At 39.1% G+C, this 21,865-nt stretch overlaps 2 protein-coding genes across 5 annotated transcripts in view; one reads left to right on the top strand and one right to left on the bottom strand.

Annotated features, from left to right (window-relative positions):
- Positions 1-11,149, bottom strand: part of XKR9 (XK related 9) — a 67,061-nt gene extending 55,912 nt beyond the window's left edge. Inside the window, exons 1-4 of one of the 4 annotated variants that reach the window (XM_089335374.1) lie at positions 10,898-11,149; positions 8,202-8,259; positions 7,665-7,729; positions 4,396-4,942 (exon numbers count right to left, since the gene is read on the bottom strand). In XM_089335374.1, the coding sequence (XP_089191500.1) occupies positions 4,396-4,667 (272 nt within the window). In that variant the 5' untranslated portion in view covers positions 4,668-4,942; positions 7,665-7,729; positions 8,202-8,259; positions 10,898-11,149. Of the gene's footprint in view, positions 1-4,395; positions 4,943-7,664; positions 7,730-8,201; positions 8,260-10,734 lie in introns of all 4 variants that reach the window. The other 3 variants (XM_002710465.6, XM_070075155.2, XM_089335375.1) reach the window with 3 other exon arrangements.
- Positions 11,150-11,220: 71 nt separating this feature from the next.
- The window catches only part of LACTB2 (lactamase beta 2), a 46,197-nt gene continuing 35,552 nt past the window's right edge, over positions 11,221-21,865 (top strand). Inside the window, exons 1-2 of the mRNA XM_002710464.6 lie at positions 11,221-11,455; positions 19,334-19,497. Of these exons, the coding sequence (XP_002710510.1) occupies positions 11,334-11,455; positions 19,334-19,497 (286 nt within the window). The 5' untranslated portion in view covers positions 11,221-11,333. The remainder of the gene's footprint in view (positions 11,456-19,333; positions 19,498-21,865) is intronic.

Genomic DNA, 21,865 nt, shown 5'->3' with positions numbered 1-21,865 from the left:
AGTGAGTTATTCTGTGTGATGCTATAATGGTAGATACATGTCATTACACATTTGTCAAAACCCATAAGAAAGGACAACACAAAGAATGAAGCCTACTGTAAACTACAGACTTTAAGTGATAATGATGTGTTAACAATGATGTGTCAATTTACATTCATCAGTTCTAACTGATGGAGGATGTTTACAGTAGGGGACCCTGTGCATTGTGTGGGGATAAATGGTATACAGGCATTTTGTTCTGCTTAGTTTTTCTCTGAATCTAAAACTGCTCTAAAAGATAAAGTCTATTTAAAAATGGAAGAAAAACAGAATATATGACTTCAAGATATATGTAATAAAGCTATAGTAATCAATACAGTATGGTTTAATTATCTATAAATGACATGATTGGCTACAGAAAAATCCTAAAGAGTACACAAAAAAAGTTAATAGAATAAGTTAAAATAAAGTAATAGAATAAAAGATCAATATCTATAAAACAAATTCTATTTTCTCCAATAAACATTTAGAGACTAAAATTAAATTCAATTTATATTATCAAAAAATGAAATACAGAAAATTATAATAAAACAAAAACACTACTGAAGGAAATTAAAGTCTAAAGAAATGAGAGTAAACCTTATTAGTAGATTAGAAGATAATACTATACTAAGATATCATTTAGAACTGTTTACTTATAGATCTGTATATTTTATTATATGTTAATAAAGCTCATGTGTTCAAAAATTAGTGAGAAATATTGCTGACACAGACTCCTTGAACAGCTTTGCATCTCTGGAATGTATAACCTGTGTGGGCCAGGGAACTTCAAGTCATGAAGTTAAATGTAGAATCCATCTGAGAGGCCAGCACTGTGGCATAGCAGGTAAAGCCACTGCTTGCAGTGCCAGCACCCAATGTGGGCACCAGTTCTAATCCCAGCTGCTCTACTTCCGATCCAGCTCTCTACTACAGCCTGGGAAAGCAGTAGAAGATGGCCCAAGACGTTGGGCCCCTGCACCTGTGTGGGAGACCAGGAAGAAGCTCCTGGTTCCTGGCTTCGGATTGGCTCAGCTCTGGCCATCACAGCCATTTGGGGAGAATGGAAGACCTCTCTCTCTGTCTCTCTGTCTCTCTCTTAAAAAGAGAATCCACCTGAAAGAATCTCCAGGCAACTCCCTGGAACATACTTAAAACTGAGAGAGGGGTTGGTGAAGGTTTCACAAATAATTTTTCAAATGTAATAACCAGAACACAATCATTGTTACCAAGCACATATGAAAAGAAGACATTATAAGCACACACAATGAAAGCAGAGCCAGTAGTAACAAACCTGAAAAAGCTTCAGGTATTGGAATTATAAATAAAACATGCTTAATGATTTACATGTTTAAAGATATAAATGACAAATATAAAGATGTCTGCAGGGCACAGGAAGCTATAAAAAGTAAAACTGTAGACTTGAAAAGAACCAAATAGAGACTTCTGAAAATAAAGCATAATAATCTAAATTTAAAACTTAGAGAGTGAACCGTTAACATCTTGACCACAGGTGAAAGAAAATGCTTATGAAATGACAGTTGTGAAAAATTAAACAGAATATACCACCAAGAGTCAAAAAAAGTAAAAACTTAGAAACCCTGCAGCAGAATTTCAGCCTGGTAGTTATACCACCCATGTCTCACATCACAGTGCCTGGTTAAAGTCCTGGCTCCAGATCCTAACTCCAGCTTCCTACCAACGCAGACCCTGAAAGACAGCAGTAATGGCTCAACTGAGTTTCCACCACCCACACAGGAGATCTGGATTGTATTCCTAGCCATCAGCTTTAGTCCTGACCCAGTCCCAGCTACTAGGGGCGTTTGGGGAGTGAATCAACAAATAGGAACTCATATTTTCTCTCTTGTTCTCTTTCTGTCTCTCTCTCTCATTCTCTCTCTCTCTCTCTCTCTCTCTCTCTCTCACACACACACACACACACACACACACACATACACACACACACACACACTATTGATTCTGTTACTCAGGACAAAAGGTGGAAAATCTGGATTTTTCCCAGGCAAAGAACTCTTGTTAGAAAACAGAAATTAGCAGGGGCCAGCACTGTGGCTCAGCAGGTTAAAGCCCTGGCCTAAAGCGCCGGCATCCCATATGGGCACTGGTTCTAGTCCTGGCTGCTCCTCTTCCGATCCGGCTCTCTGTGTTGTGCCCAGATCATTAGATCCCCGCAGAGACCCCCAGAGAGTCGATCACACCGAACTGCAAAAGCAAGGTTTATTCGAGAGTACAAGCCGCGACAGGGACCCCATCCAACCAACCAGCACAGCAGAGAAAGGAGTGAGGCCTCAGTCTTTGTTAAGGAGAGTTTTTAAAGGGAAAAAAGGGCTATATCAGCAGGAAAAAAGAGTTACATACAGCATGGAAGCTTTGGGTACAGGGAGTTACTTTGTTTAGCAATCTCTACTGTGCTGTCCATGGCCTGGGAAAGCAGTAGAAGATGGCCCAAGTCCTTGGGTCCCTGCACCCACGTGGGAGACTGGAAGAAGCTCCTGGCTCCTGGCTTCAGATCAGCCCAGCTCCAGCCATTGCGGTTATCTGGGGAGTGAACTAGCAGATGGAAGACCTCTCTCTCTGTCTCTACCTCTCTCTGTAACTCTGTCTTTCAAATAAATAAAATAAATATTAAAAAAAATAGAAATTAGCATAGGTTTTAGAGGTCTGGGAGGATTGCAGACTGATGGATCTCAAACTCAGCCATTATTTCCCCTGAATGTTTGCCAGATTTTGAAACTACATGCAGAGGATAGAGATTTACAGCTAAGCAGAATGTTTTGGAAAATCAAAGCAGAGTTTCTTGAAGTCTTGTAGTACTAAGGAAATAAGACCTAGTATTTAGGACCTGTCAGGGTAAGAATGACCACACAAGGCTCTCAGTGCTCTGAAGGCTACATCCTAGCAACAGAGGAAACCAAAAGTACACAGTCCTTATTAAAAATGCCTGGTAGAGAAAAAGGAAAATAATATCATCCAGAAGCTCTGTAATTTTTATTTACAATGCCTGACAGCCAAAACTTACTACACACATCAAGAGATGCTAAAATGTAAAATAATTTGGTTTTCTTCTATAATACCATTTATAGTTTATAACACAACCTTCAGGACCTTGAAGTTATCAGTTGAAATACCAAGGAAAATAATTCTGTAGATGTGAATATAATATTTATGGGTTTTAATTATATATGGAGAGGGAAAGGAGTTGGGAGTAAGAAGCAAATGCAATAAAATGGCAAATAACATAATATTTATCATATTTCTAAATTCTCAATAAAAGTAATTTTATCCTTAAGATAGTATAACTATATAATTCTCAATATTGCTCACACAGAAAACTCATCAAATCTTACTTGTTACACATTTATTTACTTATCAATTCTTTTACTCAATTCCTTTAAATGTTTTTATCTTACTGAGAAAGTAAAGTTCCAAAACTCAAATACTAGCAGCCAAAGTACTTTCTTTCCAGTGTCTCTAAAACCAGTACACTTTTTTCTCATTTATATTTTGTTTCTTATATATTTTAACCTTAACAACTCTAGCTTTAAAAAGATTCAAATTATATGAAAATACTTTGAAAACTACGTATCGCCACACTAATGTTATCCATGTTTATTATTACTATTAAAGACTACAAGAAAAGCTTAAAATTTAAAAAGAAAAAAAAACTTTTCACCTAGTGGCCATGAACTTGTTGCTCAGGATCAAATTAAATATTGACCTCTATGTTATCTATTAAAATATCCCAAATCAAAAATCTAACTAAAAAAATTATTTTACCCTCTTTTGTTTTCTTTAATACTTCTCTTTGCTTTTAACATATATATTGCATAATTTAAAAGTCATACAAAATTAGAGAACCATAGAATTCTTAGGGCCTATATAGATTCTGGTTTCTTCAACTATAAAATAAGGTCTTAGACAACATGATTAGTAAGGTTTTTAGTTCTGTCTATGACTATACTAGCTAATTTTCATTTAGTTTAAACAGTAGTATGAGTATCTTTAAAAAATTAGTACGCTCTCAGACTTGCAAGTAATAGGCGATATGCAGCCTTATTATAATAAAACTTAGATAAAAATCTCACAAGTTAGAAGTAAGCCTTTTTCCTTATCAAAAAAGGAAGTACACATCAGAAAAAGTAAATTAAGTAGGTAAATTAAAACACTCTAGTGATGAACCTGGAAAATTCTGACTATACAGCAATGACTCAAATAAGCACTGATAGCAACAGGCAAATAACCTTTGTGCTACTCACAAATAGAGGACCTTTGTACATCTGATGATCCAGATATAGAAAGGTAGTTACTGTTTGTATAAAAGAAAAGCAGTGTTAATGATCAAAAGTGTACACTCACCTTGTAAAAACTCCCATTTGCAAGCAATGAAGTAGAAGAAAACAAGGTTGAGTTTCTTGACCTGTTTTCTTTAAATCAGCCTTGAACCAAGAATAACTAAAACACTGGACCACAAGTGTTCCAAAAAGCATAAAGCTTAATGTTAAAACACCAAAAATATATTGTTTTTCATGAAAAAATCTGACAGATACCCAGATGTCTACAATTAAATCAGTTATATAGATTATTATGCCAAGAACTGACATAATAAAATTGCATTTAGTGTATTTCATTATGTATCAGCTCAGTTCTTATATATCTACTTCTCTGCTCTCACACAAAAAGAAAACAAGAATGCTAGAACAAATATTAGTGCATCCTTTGTTATAGCACCAAATCTTAATTTCTGTTCCCTAAATCTATCTGGATAAGTATATATTATGAAATTGGAACACCAAAATCAAAATGACTAATTTTAACTTTCTTTTATAAATCTGTAATCCAGGTTCAAAGTTATAAGGCTTTGTTCAATCTTCTGTTTTACAATGATCTTCTTTACAGATAACACCTAAAATGAAACACGTATACAAATTTTTAAGAATCTTGAGTAAAATATTAACCCATAGACATGATTTTATAAAAGCTCTACTTCTTCAAAAAAAAATAAGATATTAACACTAAATACAGTTCTTACAGTCAAGGGAAAGTAAAGTCTTAGAAATATACTTACTAGTCGACAATTTCCTCTCAGACTCCAGTATTTTTTGTTTTAAAAACATAGCCTAGTCTCAAAGATAATTATGACAGGACTATTTATAGTGGGAAACCACTGGAAACCACCTAAATGTATCATCATAAGGAAATGGTAAAGTAAATAAAGGTAGATTCATAAAATGGAATATCACAAAGCTTCTAACATGTATTTAACAAAAGTAAAACAGCAGTGAAAGTTCTTCATGTATTTTTGATCCAGAAATTCTATCCAAAGATCTAGCTACAGGAAATGGTGGTGTGTGTGTGTGTGTGTGTGTGTACACATATACTTTGTAGAGCCTTTTTATGATAGCAAAAACTGAAAACTACATAAATGGCAATTTAAAGGCCTAGTTCAATAAATTATGATACACTCATACTAAAGGATACACTTCAAAAACCTTTATAAATAATTAAGTAACTCTGAACAGATTTCAGATGACCTCCAAGATGTATTAAGTGAAAAAAAAAAGAATGCTAGAAAGACAAACACAACATTTATGAGTTTTAATTATATATGGAGAGAGGAAGGAGTTGAGAGTAAGAAGCAAATCCAACTCCAGTTATTTACTCTCTCTACTTCATATTTTTACAAGATACCTATACTAATGTGTTATTATACAATTTCTTAATAAAAAATCAATAGTAAATGATATTTAAGAAGAATTATGACAGGAAGAAAATGTTCACACTACTAACAAAACCTAACGTTTAGTCGGAACTATGTACCAGAAACAGAGCTAAATGTTATATATTATATGCTCCAATTTAACTTTCAAATCTAATTTAGGATCTACACAGTACATAATGGATCCACTTTAATTATTTTTACCTAATTTATTCATTTGATAGAGAGAGAGAGAGAGAGAGAGAGAGAGGAGAAGAGGGAGAGAGAGGGGAGAAAGACCTTCCATTTACAGGTTCACTTCCAAAATGGCCACAACAGCCAGCTGTGTACAAGGCTAAAGCCAGGCACCAGGAAATCCATCCAGATCTTCCACATGGGTGGCAGGGGCCCAAATACTTTGGCCATCTTTTGCTGCTTTCCCAGGTATGTTAGCAGGAAGCTGGATTGGAAATGGAGCAGCCAGACTCAAACCAGCACTCCAACATGGGATGTCAATGTTGCAACCAATGGCTTTGCCAACTGTATCACAATTCTGGCCCCAGAAAAATAATTTTAAAATCTGAATTTTTCCTATCTTTCAGGTCATGAATTTCCTTGTAGGAGATTTCTTATCTTAAAATGAAGGACATAAAGCCCAACACAGAGCGAGAATTTAGAAGAATAAGATTATATCAAGAACTTTGATTCCATTGAATTAAGTAAATGTTAACTTAGACACTACCATGTGCTGACTTAGGGTCTTGGAATACGCCAAGTGACAATAGAAAAAAAAAAATTCCTGCCCTTGTGGCACTTACATCTTGGCAGAGAAAGGTAGTCAACTGACAATAAAAGCAATAAATGAGTAAGTTCAGTTTCATATTATAAGATAAGAAATGCTATGGAGAATACAGAGAATGGTAAAGAGACCAGGAGTTGGAATAGAGGCGGTACATCATGGACAACAATTTTAATTACATTGGCCAGGGCCAGGACTCACTGAGGAGGTGGCATTTGCATAGTGGAATTAGCCATGTGGGTATGAAATGGAAAAATTTTCCAGGTAGTACTAGTTCAAAAGTCCAATGAACTAGATTTCAAGTATGTCCTCCAGAAATAAATATTTACAGAGATTCCTTACCATGGTTATACTGGATATGTCTAATGTGTAACCCAATCACGTGTGTAATTTCTACACTTACTAACTTAATAGCATAGTTTCAATTCAATTCTAAAAAAAAATGTAATTTTGTGAGCTTTAACATCTAGGATAAAAAAATGCAATCTACATAATTGAAGAATAGATAATAATAATAGTAGCTACCACTGTTGAGTGATTACAAGGGAAGTATCTGGACATATTATTTTATTTATCATGATACTAGCGTCTCACAAATCCCGTGGGATTTATCATTGCCCCTATTTTATGGACCTGAAAACTAATACTTAGAGATATTGAGTATTTAGATGAGTTACCTCTACTGAGTAAAGTGTGTTTGCCTCAAATGCTTGGGTCATAATCACAAAATATCACACATTCTATTGAAAAAACAGAAAACATTAATAATTGACTATGACATGAGCATAGCATTCTACACTTTTGAGACAGACTGAAACCATAGTGCATTATTCTTTTCTACAGATGAGGAGCAAATTTAGTTAAAATTGCAAAGCAGGTGATACAAGAGCTTTCTAAGCAAAAATCTTTAACTTATTTTCCAACTCTTCTCAGATCAGAATGTGATACATAATGTCCAAAAGGGTAAAACCTGACTAAAATGCAATACTTGAACTACAGTTTCACTTAAACTGATATTTAAATGTAAATAATTTCTTTAAATTATGGTACCATGAAACCTACAATATGATACCTAAGCACTCCATGTGCGCATTTCATAATCTCTGTTCCCATAAAGAAAGTGTCCTTTACCTGCCATGAATAAGGGAAACACCAGCAGTTCTGAGTCAAGTTTTACAAGATGGGAGGAACAATTTCTAAGAAACAGAAATTACATTGACTCAATAGATTAATCTGATATGGCAATGTCCACAGTCCTAATTTAGTCAGGCAGAACATAATACCAAAAGGAAGGAAACCTACATAGCAAGATAACAAATACAGCAATTTTCAGAAATAGCACCTGCTGTTCTTTCAATAATCACATAGTTGCATAACTTGTGTGTAGTTCATTTCTATCTCCACAATTCATCAATGCCCCAGTACCACCTTAGCAGAAATAATGCCACCAACAAAACTGGGTTTCACAGGGGACTTCTACACTTACTAACTTAATAGCATAGTTTCAATTCAATTTCATTCAAAAGCCAAGCTAAGTGAATATCTGACTGCTAGCCAAAATACATAAACTCTGCCCACTGAACATGATAAAGCAAACATCTGAAGAAATAAAACCTAGGAAATTTTCATTTTTCCACCAAATTCAACACACACAAAATACAGACTTACTTGTCAAATAGAAGTCAATTCTGGAAAATCATCATCTTGTGATTCTTTTAATTCTTCACTGAAAACAAGAACAATTAAAGAACGCGTAAACCTTTAAGATCGAATAGAAAAATGAAACTAAAATTACGTTAGTCATATGTGGCATTTTCTAATCAAATGATCAGAGTCTGCATCATTGTGAACACTGTCCATCTCTTCATAGTTATCTCATTGAGAGGAAGAAATAATATCGCTCCTTCTACAAGCTGACAAAGTTCCATGTTTTCTCTGTACTTGTCGTTTAAGTATTAAGACATATAATTTGCTTCACAGCATATTCAAGTAGATAACAAGCAATACCAGAAAGAAAGAAATTCTTGAATTTGAAATACTTTGATACAGAATTTTTAAAATATTATTAACCTAACCATACCTATTTTTTCAGCTTATACTATATAACTTCTCAAATCCTATGCCCCAAAAAATTAAGATTGCTGTTATCAATTATTAAAATGAACACTATATTTCTTCTATTTCCAAGCCTTTGCTCAAGGTTATTTACTGTCTCTAGAATAACCTCCATCTATCTGATGAAATTTAATTAATTCTTCAAAAATCAGCTTAAAATTCAAAACTTGTAAACTTTCCCAGATCTTCTCAATAAATGATTCTCCTTTTTCTCCCTGAAATTCTATCAATTGAGCTACACTTTTTTTCTAGGATTTACCCACAAATGCTTTAAAACAAGGTCATGTATTTCTCCCTGTAGAAAGCAAAGACCATCTTATTCATTTTTAACATCTCCCCCAATATGTCTACAATAATACTTTGCACGTGATAAGCAGGAAATAAATTATAGAGCAACTGAACATAATCTAAAAATCTCTGGACTTTTTTCTTAGAGAGGAATTTAAACTTCAAGTCACATTAAGTATATTCACAAAGGATAAGCTTTACATCTCTAGCCTAGATCTCCTTTCTGATCTCAACCCACGTATCCAACTGTCCTTAGATTTCTTTGCCGAGCTACTCACAGTCACCTCAACTTCAGTTTGTCTGAACCATGTTCATTATCTACCCTCTTTGTGATCTTCTACCATTGTCTCTTTGTGTGACCCTATGCAGGTCATTTAATTTTTCAATTATTATTGGGCCCATTTTTTAATCTGTCAAATGAAGGGCTTGGCAGTGGATTAAATGAAATTCAGATGGCAAATTCTAATTTAAAAATGGAAAACAAAAACAAAGAGGTAAGAGAGAGGAGCTACCCAGAGTCTCAGGAAAAGCTCTGTAGTTGGAAATTACTGCTCCATCCACCACTCTAGCATTCATTGATTTTTCTAGCAGATTTTTGGGATAGGTTGTTGTTTTTGTTGTTTGAGAAAGAGACAGAGGGGGAGAAAGAGAGAGAGATCTTTCATCTATGGTTCACTCCTCAAATTCTGGCAGTAGCCAGGGCTGGGCCAGGCCAAGGCCAGGAGCTCCGAACTCAATCCAGGTATCCCAGGTGAGTGGCAGGATACAAGTACTTGAACCATCATCTGCTGCCTCATGGAGCATGTATTAGCAGGAAGCTGGATCACAAGCAGAGTAATGAGGACTCTAACCAGACACACCAATAAGGGGCAGGGGCCCCCCAAGCAACTTAACCACTGTGCCAAATACCCTTTCAGCAGAGTTCTTTTAAAAGAAAAAACACGGAGGATGGGGGTGGGCATCTGACCTAGCACTTAGGACTCCCACTGGCGGAACTCATTGGAGAGCCTGGTTTCGGGAGGTGGAGTTCTGGCTCTGCTCCCGACTCCAGCTTTCTGCTGATGCGCACCCTAGGAGGCAGCAACGATGACTCAAATAGTTGGGATCTCCACCACTCACACAGGAGATCTGGATCAAGTTCAAGGCTCCTGGTGTGACCCCTAACCCAGGGCCCATTGCAGGCATTTGAAGAGTGAACCAGTGGATGGGAACATGTGCACAAATAACTAAACAATTAAAAAAAAAAAAAAAGAGTGGGTTATCGCTTTTGGCTAAGATCAAGTGTAAAAAAGAATGGGTTGGGATAGTGGATAAATTACACACCTCTTTTGGGATAGTTTTTGAGGTATTATAATTATTATATTTTAATATAATTAATATTTAAATATTATAATATTTAAATATATATAAATAATATTTAAATATAAATATTATATTTATGACATATAATTGTCATAAATAGAAGGGCTTGATCACAGGATCTTTGTGTTTCCTTTCAGGTAACTTATAACTTAACTTTGTAAAGGGGAAGCAATAGTCAATACTGGGTTAGTTAATATTTTGCCCATTAGAAAAAAAATCTCAACACAGACAAGTCCATCTTGGTCATAAAACTCCACAAAACCAGCCCGTTTCTCTGGGCAGCTGGGCACATGGGAAGGGAGAGGTAAGCGCCCTGATCTCCCCACGCAAGAGGCCAGAGCTGGTGCAAGGCAGACAGGCACAAGACACAGTCACCTGGGCAAGTCTCCCAGTCTCCATTTTCCATTTATAAAATGGACACGAAAATAGTGCCTACCTCATCGTGTGTGTGAAAGGCACTTAGCACGCCACTCCGTGCTTGGTAAATATCAGTTAGTCTTGGTTACTATAAAAAAACCAACCAGGCTACTCCTCACACGCAAACGCCCGGTGCCACCTGAAAACCTGACAGGAAAGCTTTTCTGGGACTTAGTACTCACATTAAGTAACTACCACACCTGCCTGCCCCGTGCGCCACCACGGGACTTCCCAGGTTGAAAAACGTCTCTCATCCACCCGGATGCACTCGCCTGCCTTGGCATGAACTCCTGGCAAGGAGCGCCTGGCGAGGTACCAGGATCTTTGACACCACCAGACCCCTGCCTAGCCCCCCGCCGCCTCAGGCCACGCGCTAGCGAACGCCCTCCCGCCGCCGCCGCCGCCGTCGGCGCAAGCGCGCGGCCCGAATCCCCGCCTCCGACTTGCGCGACGTCACGTGACGCTTGGCCCCGCCCACTGCTGAGCTGCCCATCTGTGCCTTCTCGGCTTCCTCAGCGTAGCGTGAACGCTGCCCCGGCCGGCCCGCCAGCCCGCCAGGCCTGTTCGGCGCTCGGGTTGCCGAGTAGGCGACGTGCCGGTGGGCTTGGTGTGGCGGAGATGTCTGCCACTCTGCAGCGCATTGAGCGGCTGTCCAGCCGGGTGGTACGCGTGTTGGGCTGTAACCCGGGTCCCATGACCCTGCAAGGCACTAACACCTACCTGGTGGGGACCGGCTCCAGGTAAACGTCTCCCCTCTTCCCCCAACACACACACCCGCTCGCAGCACCTGCGAGAACCGCAGCTGCCACTGCGGCGTGCGCCCGGCGTCCTGGCGCCAGCCCGGCAAACCAACCACTGGATGCCCAGGCCCAGTTCCCGGGACGCCACCGCCAAGTAACTGCCACCGGGATGGCAACTTAGAAATCACTAAAAAGAAGGAAAATTTCACTTCCTGCTTTTGAAACCCGGTTTTCTTTGCTTGATGTCTGGTGCTGGAGTAACCATGTTTAAACTGTTGAGAATTTAAGATCCCCTGGACTTAAGCATTCCAGAAAGCGTTCACAATGTCTTGCTTAACTGGCTTCTTGGTGCTTTGCCTGGAGTGTAACTTCCCTTCCCAGCCTCCGTTCAAGGTGCTGAGGGCATTTCCTTAACTAAGCAGCAGAGGGCAGGTTTTTCTTGCTTTCAGATTGCTTGAGGCCCTGAAACCAGAGGCTCTGACGGTAGTCAACAAATTTTTTGCTGATTTGTTTCAATTGTATGTGACCTTGTTTGGGTTGTTTTGAAGAGGGGAGACATCTCTGTTTCTAAGGAGATATTTTTCTTTTATTCAGTTGCATTGTTAATGAAATTATGCAGACGTGGGGAGGTATGTTTCACTGCAGAGTAGTAGGGTACCTCAAAAAGTTTGCAGATAGGACTGGTGTTGTGGCCTAGAGAATTAAGCTGGGCTTATAATGCTGGCATCCCATATGGGCACCAATTGGAGTCCTGGCAGCTCCACTTTGGTTCCAGCTCACTGCGACTGGCCTGGGAAACAGTGGAAGATGGCCAAAGTACTTGGGCCCCAGGTGGGGGCTGGTTCGAGTCCAGACTGTTCCACTTCCAATCCAGTTTCCTGCTAATGGCCAGGGAAAGCAGTGGAAGATGGCCCAAGTGCTTGGGCCCCTGCACTCATTGGGAGACCTGAAAGAAGAAGTTTCTGGCTCCTGGGGCCATCTGGGGAGTGAGCCAGATCTGTGTGTGTGTGTGTGTGTCTGTGTGTGTACACGCATGTGTCTCCCTCTCTGAACCTTTCAAATAAACACATTTTGGAAAAAAAATTCCAGAAAAATTGAATTAAAAGATTTATTTTGATGAAAGAAATTGTAAAATTCATGCATAGTTTTTTCATGATAAGCATTTTCCACAGACTATTTACTTGAAAGGCAGAGTTAGAGAGATGGAGAGACAGAGATCTTCCATCCACTGCTCAATTCCCCATATGGCTGCAACCACCTGGGCTGGCCCATGCCGAAGCCAGGAGCTTCTTCCGGGTCTCCCATATGAGTGCAGGAGCCCAAGGACTTGGCGCCATCCTCCAGTACTTTCCCAGACCATTAACAAGGAGCTGGATCAGAAGTGGAGCAGCACCCATGTAAGATGCCGGCATCGTAAGTGGTGGCCTAATCTGCTAGGCCACAGTGCTGGACCTGAGGATCCTTTGTATTGAGCAACAACTGTATACTAGATGATCCAAAATTAAAAGATACAGAGTGGAGTTCCCAATATGAGCAAGTTCCACATCCTTGGATTTAACCAAGCATGGTTGGAAAATATTCAGAAAAAAAGTTGTGTCTGTACTGAACATTCACAGACCTTTTTTTCTTGTCATTAATTCCCGAAGCAATACTGTGCAACACCTATTTATGTTGTAACAGCGTTAGTTATTTTAAATAGTTTAAAGTGATTTAAGGTCTATGGGAGGTTGTGTGTAGATAAAATGCAAATACTACACCATTCTCAATAAGGAACTTGAGCACCTGAGGATTGGGGTACCTGGAGTGGTTCCTGGAACCAATCCCCCGTGGTCACCAAGGGACAGTAGTTCCTATTAAGCAGTGAATTTAGTGGTGCAGTCTGGCTGTGACAACTAATAAAATATAGCTGATTACCTCAAATGTAAGTGTAATTTGCTGGGTTTTCATTTGAAGTATAAACTATATTCACCTTTTTCCAGTAAATAATTTTAGAAGCAGCGGAGTAAAAGTTCTGTATGCCAGGTAGGCAAAAGGTTAAGAACAGAGTAAATAAGGCAGGGTCAGTTAGGTACATGAACTTTTAGGCTGCTTCCAGAATCTAGCAGGATAGAAAATTAAGCAGAAAACAATACCAGCTGGCACCGCCGCTCACTAGGCTAATCCTCCACCTGTGGTGCTGGTACCCCAGGTTCTAGTCCCAGTTGGGGCGCCAGATTCTGTCCCAGTTGCTCCTCTTCCAGGCCAGCTCTCTGCTGTGGCCCGGGAAGGCAGTGGAGGATGGCCCAAATGCTTGGGCCCTGCACCTGCATGGGAGACCAGGAGGAAGTGCCTGGCTTCTGGCTTTGAATCGGTGCAGTGTGCCAGCTGTGGCGGCCATTTGGGGGGTGAACCAACGGAAGGAAGAACCTTTCTCTCTGTCTCGCTCGCTCGTTGTCTAACTCTGTCAAAAAAAAAAAAAAAATACCAAACCTGTAGGGTATAGTCCGCCTTGGCTGGAATTCTCAACCTAGTATGTGTATAGGTATTCTCTTTTCATTGTGTCCTAGTAAAAGAAGTTCCCACGTCAGTTTCTAAGATGAAAGTTGTGTGTAGTCAAAAATCACCCTGTAAAGTTATAGGAGAATATTCCATGTTGTAGATCAGTGTACTCTCTGAGTAAGTTCAACACAACCCGCTTTTCTCCCTGCATTGAAACAGATGGCTGCTTCTGTTTGAAAACCATACGAAGAAGTTAGTGTGTGTTTAGAAGCCATGTTGTATGAAATATGCATACTGTGTCTTTAAACACTAGAGTCACACTTACCACATAGCAAAGCGCTTATGCTAAAAGAGACTTAACAGACCTGAAACTGAGGAGTGAGCAGATTCAAGGTCCCTTATCTATACTACTTAATAATTGTACTCCTATAAATGCATGGAGTGTGGTAGCCAGGGAGATCACTCACATTATTGAAATTATTTCCATATATAGTTGAACTGAAGAGTCTGTATAATTGAAGTAAAATAAATTAATGTGCAAATGATGCTGCCTTACTGCATAAAGTAAAAGGAAGTTAGAAATGAATATTAATTGAGTCCAAATCAGATGTTCCCAATTTGTTATCCACATGTTCCACTTTACAAAATGGTTCTAAGACCATAGGTAGATTCCATATTACTAAACCCAATGACATTTTTCTATTCCTATGTTACTTGAACTTCAGTATTTTTTACACCATTGACCACTTGCTCTTTTGTTTGCTAACATCACAGTTTCCACATCTCCTCTTACATCTCTAGTTCTCTTTCTAGTATTCCCTTATAGAGTCATCTTCTTCACTAGATCTTTCTTTGATGCAGTCCTGGGACTGGCACTGTGGCCTAGCGGGTAAAGCCACCACTTGCAGTGCCAGCATCCTATATGGACGCCTAGTTCTAGTCCCGGCTGCTCCACTTCCATCCAGCTCTCTGCTATGGCCTAGGAAAGCAGTAGAAGATGGCTCAAGTCCTTGGGCCCCTGCACCCACTTGGGAGACCTGGAAGAAGCTCCTGGCTCCTGGCTTTGGATCAGCGTAGCTCTGGCCATTGAGGCCAATTGGGGAGTGAACCAGTGGATGGAACATGTTTCCAAATCATTTCTTTGGAAGGAGAAGGGAAGGGAAGGACTAAAAAATAATAAAAAGGGACCATGGTGGCTTAAGAAATTTGAAAAATGTTGATATAAACATGCGCGGTTTCTTCTTAAAGGGCCAAAATACTCCCAGAACAGTCTAGATGATGCAAATTATGGGGCATGAAGAATTGTGTTAAATCAAGAGTAAATAACCCCAAAATCTGGGTTAGTGGGCCAGAGAATATTATTTGGAAGTATTATAATTTTGTTTTGTTTTTAAAGATTTATTTATTTATTTTTATTTGAAAGAGTTACACAGAGAGGAGAGGCAGAGAGAGAGAGAGAGAGGTCTTCTATCTGATGGTTCACTCCCCAATTGGCTGCAACAGCTGGAGCTGCACCAGTACAAAGCCAGGAGCTTCTTCCGGGTCTCCCATGCAGGTGCAAGGGCCCAAGGACTTGGGCCATCTTCTACTGCTTTCCCAGATCATAGCAGAGAGCTGGATGGGAAGTGGAGCAGATGGGTCTCAAACCGGCAGCCAAATGGGATGCCGTCGCTTCAGGCCAGGGTATTAACCTGCTGCGCCACAGCACTGGCCCCATAATTTTTATATTTTTAATTTAATGTGACTAAATGTATACAGTGCTAAGTACAGCACAGTGTATTGTAGACATGGAAATAAATTCAGCAGTTTCTTTAACCAAACAGATAAAGTCCCTGCCCTTTTAGGGCTCAAATTCATAGGCTGGTCAAAGTTTGAGAGACAGACAATAAAGAAATAAACATGTAAATATATAATGTGTTACCTGGTAAAAACTGCTATGGGGAAAAATCTCAAGAAAATGGCTAGGAATGCCATCAAAATTCACTGTGGCCTAAATCAAACATCTCAAACTTGCCTCCTCCACTGTTGGTGATCTTTGTTATCCTGTTGATCATGCCTTATAAATGTTGTTTAAACCATCTCTTATGTCTTCCTTGCCAACAAGACCTACTAGTGTCCCTTTGGACCAGTGTACCGTCCGGTCTTCCATCTCCAGAAAGTACAGTTTACCACTGTACTTCTAAAGTAAATCCGCAGAACTCAGGATACAGTTGGAGGCCACAGGCCCTAAGGCCACTGCCCTCTTCCACTGTCAGAGGCCAGTTTGTTTTTATTGGCTGTACATCTCAGGGAATAGGATCAGGGAAACAAACCATCCAATATATAACAGAGACAGTGCGAGATACAGAGAAAGAGATCATCTGCCGGTTCACTCCCCAAATGGCCTCAACGGCCAGGAGCCAGAAACTCCATCCAGGTCCCCCACGAAGGTGACAGGTACCCAAGCACTTGGACTATCTGCTGCTGCTTTCCCCAGGCATATTAGCAGGGAGCTGGATCAGAAGCAGAGTTCCAATACGGGATGCAGACGTGGAAAGTGTGGACTTATCCCACTGCACCACTATAAGCCCCTACTCCACTGTAAGGCTGTGCGAAATGCTGTCTGTTTTCTGTACCTTTAGTATTTGTTTATTTTTATTATCTCCACAGGAATGTAAACAGAGTTTCTTGTGTTGCTTACTGCAACAAATAAAGGCACGGCCCATACTACACAATCTATAAACACTGATTAATTTATCAAAACCGATCTCTCTTCCAACCTAAATGGGTGATACTATCAAACAGCATGAATTTATTTATTTATTTATTTTTTTTTTTTTTTGGTATTTAATTCTCATTTTTATTTCCATTAAATTAATCCCACAAAGATTTCACAAAGCAATGTGAGAGCCTTCAAACTATATTTCTGTTTTGTATTATATGTAATAGATTTCCAAATATGAAAAGTCATAAAATTAAGGCTACATATTGAATAATATCATCATTTTTAAATACTGTTTAGAAGACAATCCTGTTGAATAAATGAATCTAACCTCACTTCATCATTTCAACTAAAGTTTTTAAAAGATATTTCTTTTCTGTTTCCTTCATATGTTCTCTTTATTTTAATCTTTAATGAAAATTTTTTTTTTTTTTATCTTTTATTTAATGAATATAAATTTCCAAAGTACGACTCATGGGTTACAATGGCTTCCCCCCCCATACCGTCCCTCCCACCAACAACCCTCCCCTTTCCCACTCCCTCTCCCCTTCCATTCACATCAAGATTCATTTTCGATTATCTTAATATACAGAAGATCAGCTTAGTATACCTTAAGTAAGTATTTCAACAGTTTGCTCCCACACAGAAACATAAAGTGAAAAATAATAGATGATTTTTTTAAAATGATGATGAAATCAGATCAGACCTATTGTCATGTTTAATCCCAGTGAGAGTCAAGTTGGGAATTGAAAATTTCTTTCTTTTTTTTTTTTTTTTTTTTTTTTTTTACAGAAGATCAGTTTAGTGTACATTAAGTAAAGATTTCAGTCGTTTGCACCCCCATAGAAACACAAAGTGAAATATACTGTTTGAGTACTCGTTATAGCATTAAGCCTCAGTGTACAGCACGTTAAGGACTGAGATCCTACATGAGGAGTAAGTGCACAGTGACTCCTGTTGTTGACTTTACCAATTGACACTCCTGTTTATGGCATCAGTAATCTCCCTATGCACTAGTTATGAGTTTCCAAGGCTATGGAAGCCCCTTGAGTTCTCCGACTCTTATCTTGTTTAGACACGGTCATAGTCAAAGTGGAGGTTCTCTCCTCCCTTCAGAGAAAGGCACCTCCCTCTTTGAAGACCTGTTCTTTCCACTGGGATCTCACTCACAGAGATCTTTTTGCCAGAGTGTCTTGGCTTTCCATGCCTGAAATACTCTCATGGGCTTTTCAGCCAGATCCGAGTGCCTTTAGGGCTGATTCTGAGGCCAGAGTGCTATTTAGGACATCCGCCATTCTATGAGTCTGCTGAGTATCTCACTTCCCATGTTGGATCACTCTCCCCTTTATTTATTCTATCGGTTGGTGTTAGCAGATACTAGACTTGTTTATGTGCTCCCTTTGACTCTTAGTCCTTTCATTATGATCAATTGTGAACTGAAATTGATCACTTGGAGTAGTGAGATGGCATTGGCACATGCCACCTTGATGGGATTGAATTGGAATCCCCAAACAGCATGAATTTAAGTTAGTAAAATGGTTCTTGATGAAAATGTCACTGCAATTTCTTTGTTCAAAAAAACGGGAGAAAGAAAGGCCACCTCAGAATAGCGAGGAAGGCCAAACAAAGTATAAAGCAGGTTTGGAACCGCAAGCAAAAAAATGTAATAGGATTGTCTAGTAAAGTAAGAAAGCAGGGGTTAACATTGTAGCGAAGTGAGTTAAGCTGCTGCTTAAAACATCAGCATCCCATATCAGAGCACATATTTGTGTCCTGGCTGCTTCACTTCCATTTCAGCTCCCTGCTAATGCACCTGGGAGGGGAATAGAAGATGGCTCAGCTACTTGGGTCTCTGCCACCCACGTGCAAAACCCAGATGGAATTCCAGGCTCCTGGCTTCAGCCTGGCCCAGCCTCAGCTATTGTGGCCATTTGGGACCTCTCTCATTCTTTCAAATTTGAATAAAAACAAAATCTTAAGAAAAAAGCAACTCAGATGTCACTCCCATATTTCCCCTACAGCCTTCATGTTCATGTGTTAGAGTGCCAGCGTAACATGGTTTCTTTAGGAATGCTATTTTATCAAATATTTCCATATCTATGAAACGTTTGGGGGCCTCCTAAAAGACCAAGAAGGCAGAACTGGTAGAATACATACCAGTTTCTGGCACCAGGATTCTTGTGTTTGCTCATTCTGCCATTTATTTTCAGACAAGTTGGACAAGTTAACTTCTGAATATTATAATGGAATATCTGTCTTAAACAGTTGTTAGCAATGCAATTGTTAAAATATGTAAGGTCCTTGGAACAATGCTGTTTAATTGCTATGTAGCCATTCAAGATTACAGTTATTACTCATTATTTAGTCTTGATTTATTTGTAACTTTTTCAAACACCTTCCTTAAGGCACAGCTACTATAGTTAAGCTAAAATAACATACAAGGATACTTCAAAAAGTTCATGGAAAATGGAATTTAAAGGTAAGTTTATTTTGATGCAAAGATACTTTAATTATGCATGCTTTTTCATAATATGTATATTACATGAACTTTTTGGAAACCTTTTATAGCTGATTTTTGAGCATGTGGGAAGGAAAATCATGTATGCAGTTTCTTAAATTTAATGTAAACTGTCGATGTGAGAATTATGCCAATATTAGCTGTGTTCCAATTGTGTGATTCTCTTCTATTTAATTTTCAGGAGAATCCTTATTGACACTGGAGAACCAGCAATTCCAGAATATATCAGCTGTTTAAAGCAGGCTCTGACAGAATTCAACACAGCAATCCAGGAAATCGTAGTGACTCATTGGCACAAAGATCATTCTGGAGGCATAGGAGACATTTGTAAAAGCATCAATAATGGTAAGCAGAAAACATCCATTAAATTCATTAAAGAAAGCTGTGTTGGGGGCATAATTTATTTCAGTTACAGAGATAAGTAAGCTATGAACCATTTTACTAAATAACTTATATTTTACTTGTAAACATTGATATGACTTGAATATTGTCCCCAGTTTTAACAAGGGAGGAAAGGAAAAGTCTTACTTGCTGTTGCAAACCCCTTTCTCTCTTATGTTTCCCTCTTCCCGGTAATGACGGTCTCTTTTAATTCAGTCAGTGCACAATTACGGCTTCAGACTGAATAATGACTAACAGATTTTGAGCATTGACTGTGTGCCAGGCACTGTGCTGAGCATTTCATAGAGAATATGGGGTAGGTGCTGTATTGTCCACATTCTAAACAGATGATCTTGGGCCTTCTATAACTTTTAAGACAATTACTAAGATACACTTAAACTCAGATGAAATGTACTTGTGTTGATAATTGTCTCCCTGAAATCTGTTGAGTATTGACACTTTGCTGCTCCTCTCCTTTTTCCCTCATCCCACCATCACACCCATGGATTCGTTCATTCACTAACAAATATTCAAGTGGCGACCCTGTGCTAGTCACTGTTCTTGGCACAAAGAATACAGCAGCGAACAAAACTAACTCTGCTCAGGTAGAGCTTTCATTCTTTTAGGGAAGGTAAAGGGTAGTTAAGAAATCAGATGGTAATAGGCACTATGAAGAAAAATAAAGCACATGAAGAGGAATGAGAGAAAGAGTCGGGTGAGGGAGGACAGTAGCTATGATATTGAAGGGAGAAGGACTGAGCTCCTGAGAGGAGGGCACACCAAGCAGAGGCCATCTCAGGAGGAAAGATGCTACAGTGGGAGTACACTCGACATGTTCAACATACAGCAAGGAATTCAAAGACATTCATTCACATAGGATGTACATAGGCACTTAATTAATGTCCTTTTTTACAAGAGTTATTTATTTATTTGCTTGAAAGGCAGAATTACAGAGAGGCAGAGAGAGAGGTCTTCCATCCACTGGTTCACTCCCCAAATGGCCACAATGGCCAAAGCTGAGCCAATCCAAAGTCAGGAGCCTGGAGCTTCTTCTGGGTTTTCCATGTGGGTCCAGGGGTCCAAGAACTTGAGCCATCCTCCACTGCTCTCCTAGGCCATAGCAGAAAGCTGGATTGGAAGTGGAGCAGCTGGGACTTGAACTAGTGCCCATATGGAATGCCAGCACTGCAGGTGATAGCTTTACCTGCTATGCCATAGCACTGGCCCCAACTAATGTCCTTTTTAAAGATTTTAATTAACTTAGTAGTTAATAAATATTATTAGTTAATAAATTATTTAATAAATAACTTGGTAGTTAATAAAGATCTATTTTATTTATTTGAAAGGCAAAGTTACAGAGAGAGAGGGAGAGAGAGAGATCTTCCATCTACTGGTTCACTTCCCAAATGGCCACAACAGCTGGGGCTGGGCCAGGCCAAATCCAGGAGCCAGGAGCTTTAACCAGATCTCCCATGTGGGTACAGGGATCATCTTATGTTGCTTTCCCTGGTGCATTAGCAGGGAGCTGGATCTAAAGTAGAGCTGCTATAACTTAAGCCGGCACCTATACAGGATACTAGCATCAAAGGTGGCAGCTTAACCTGCTTATGTCACAGCACCAGCCCCTAACTAATATTTTTAAATATTTTGAAGGTAGTGGTTTTTTAGGTCTTGAGACTATAATTGGGAGATTAGTGTAGTTTCCACTACTAAACCCAGTATCACCAGACTACCAGGTATAAAAACTAACATAACTTTTTTACCCTCTTACCTCATTTCTTCCAATAAAAGGGGACTGTAGCCACAGTAATTCATTATCTGTCAGTGTGATGTTTATCTGTTTACCCTTTAAATTTTATGAATTAAAAGATATTCTGAGAATTTTTAATTTTAATCACTTAACTCTTTTTTAGCATGAGTGTCAGTATGAAAAATTAAAATATTTCTGACCTATTTATCTTCCTTTATAAATCAACTGTATTGGGTTTTGAATTTATTTATCTGTTTTTTTGTTTGTTTGTTTGTTTGAAAGACAGAACTCCCATCTGCTTTTTCACTTCCTAAATGCCCACAGTGGTCCAATCTGAGCTGAGGCCAAAGCTGGGATCCAAGAACTCAATCTAGGTACCTCATGTAGGTGTCCAGAATCCAAGAATGTGAGTCATCACCAGTGCCTCCCAGCAGCTGCTCTAGCTGCTCTAGCAAGTATTGAACCCTGGCCCTTCAATACAGGACACAGGCATCTCAACTGGCAATGTAACTGGTAAACCAAATGCCCATCCCTGGGCATTAATTTAAAAACATATAATATACCCATTGTAAATGTAGTTTG

This window comes from Oryctolagus cuniculus, chromosome 6 (genome assembly GCF_051225735.1).
Source record: "Oryctolagus cuniculus isolate XC-2025 breed Fujian yellow rabbit chromosome 6, ASM5122573v1, whole genome shotgun sequence".
Taxonomy (NCBI): Eukaryota; Metazoa; Chordata; class Mammalia; order Lagomorpha; family Leporidae; genus Oryctolagus; species Oryctolagus cuniculus.
Note: the sequence above shows the minus strand (reverse complement) of the source record. Positions and strands in the feature narration are given on the sequence as shown.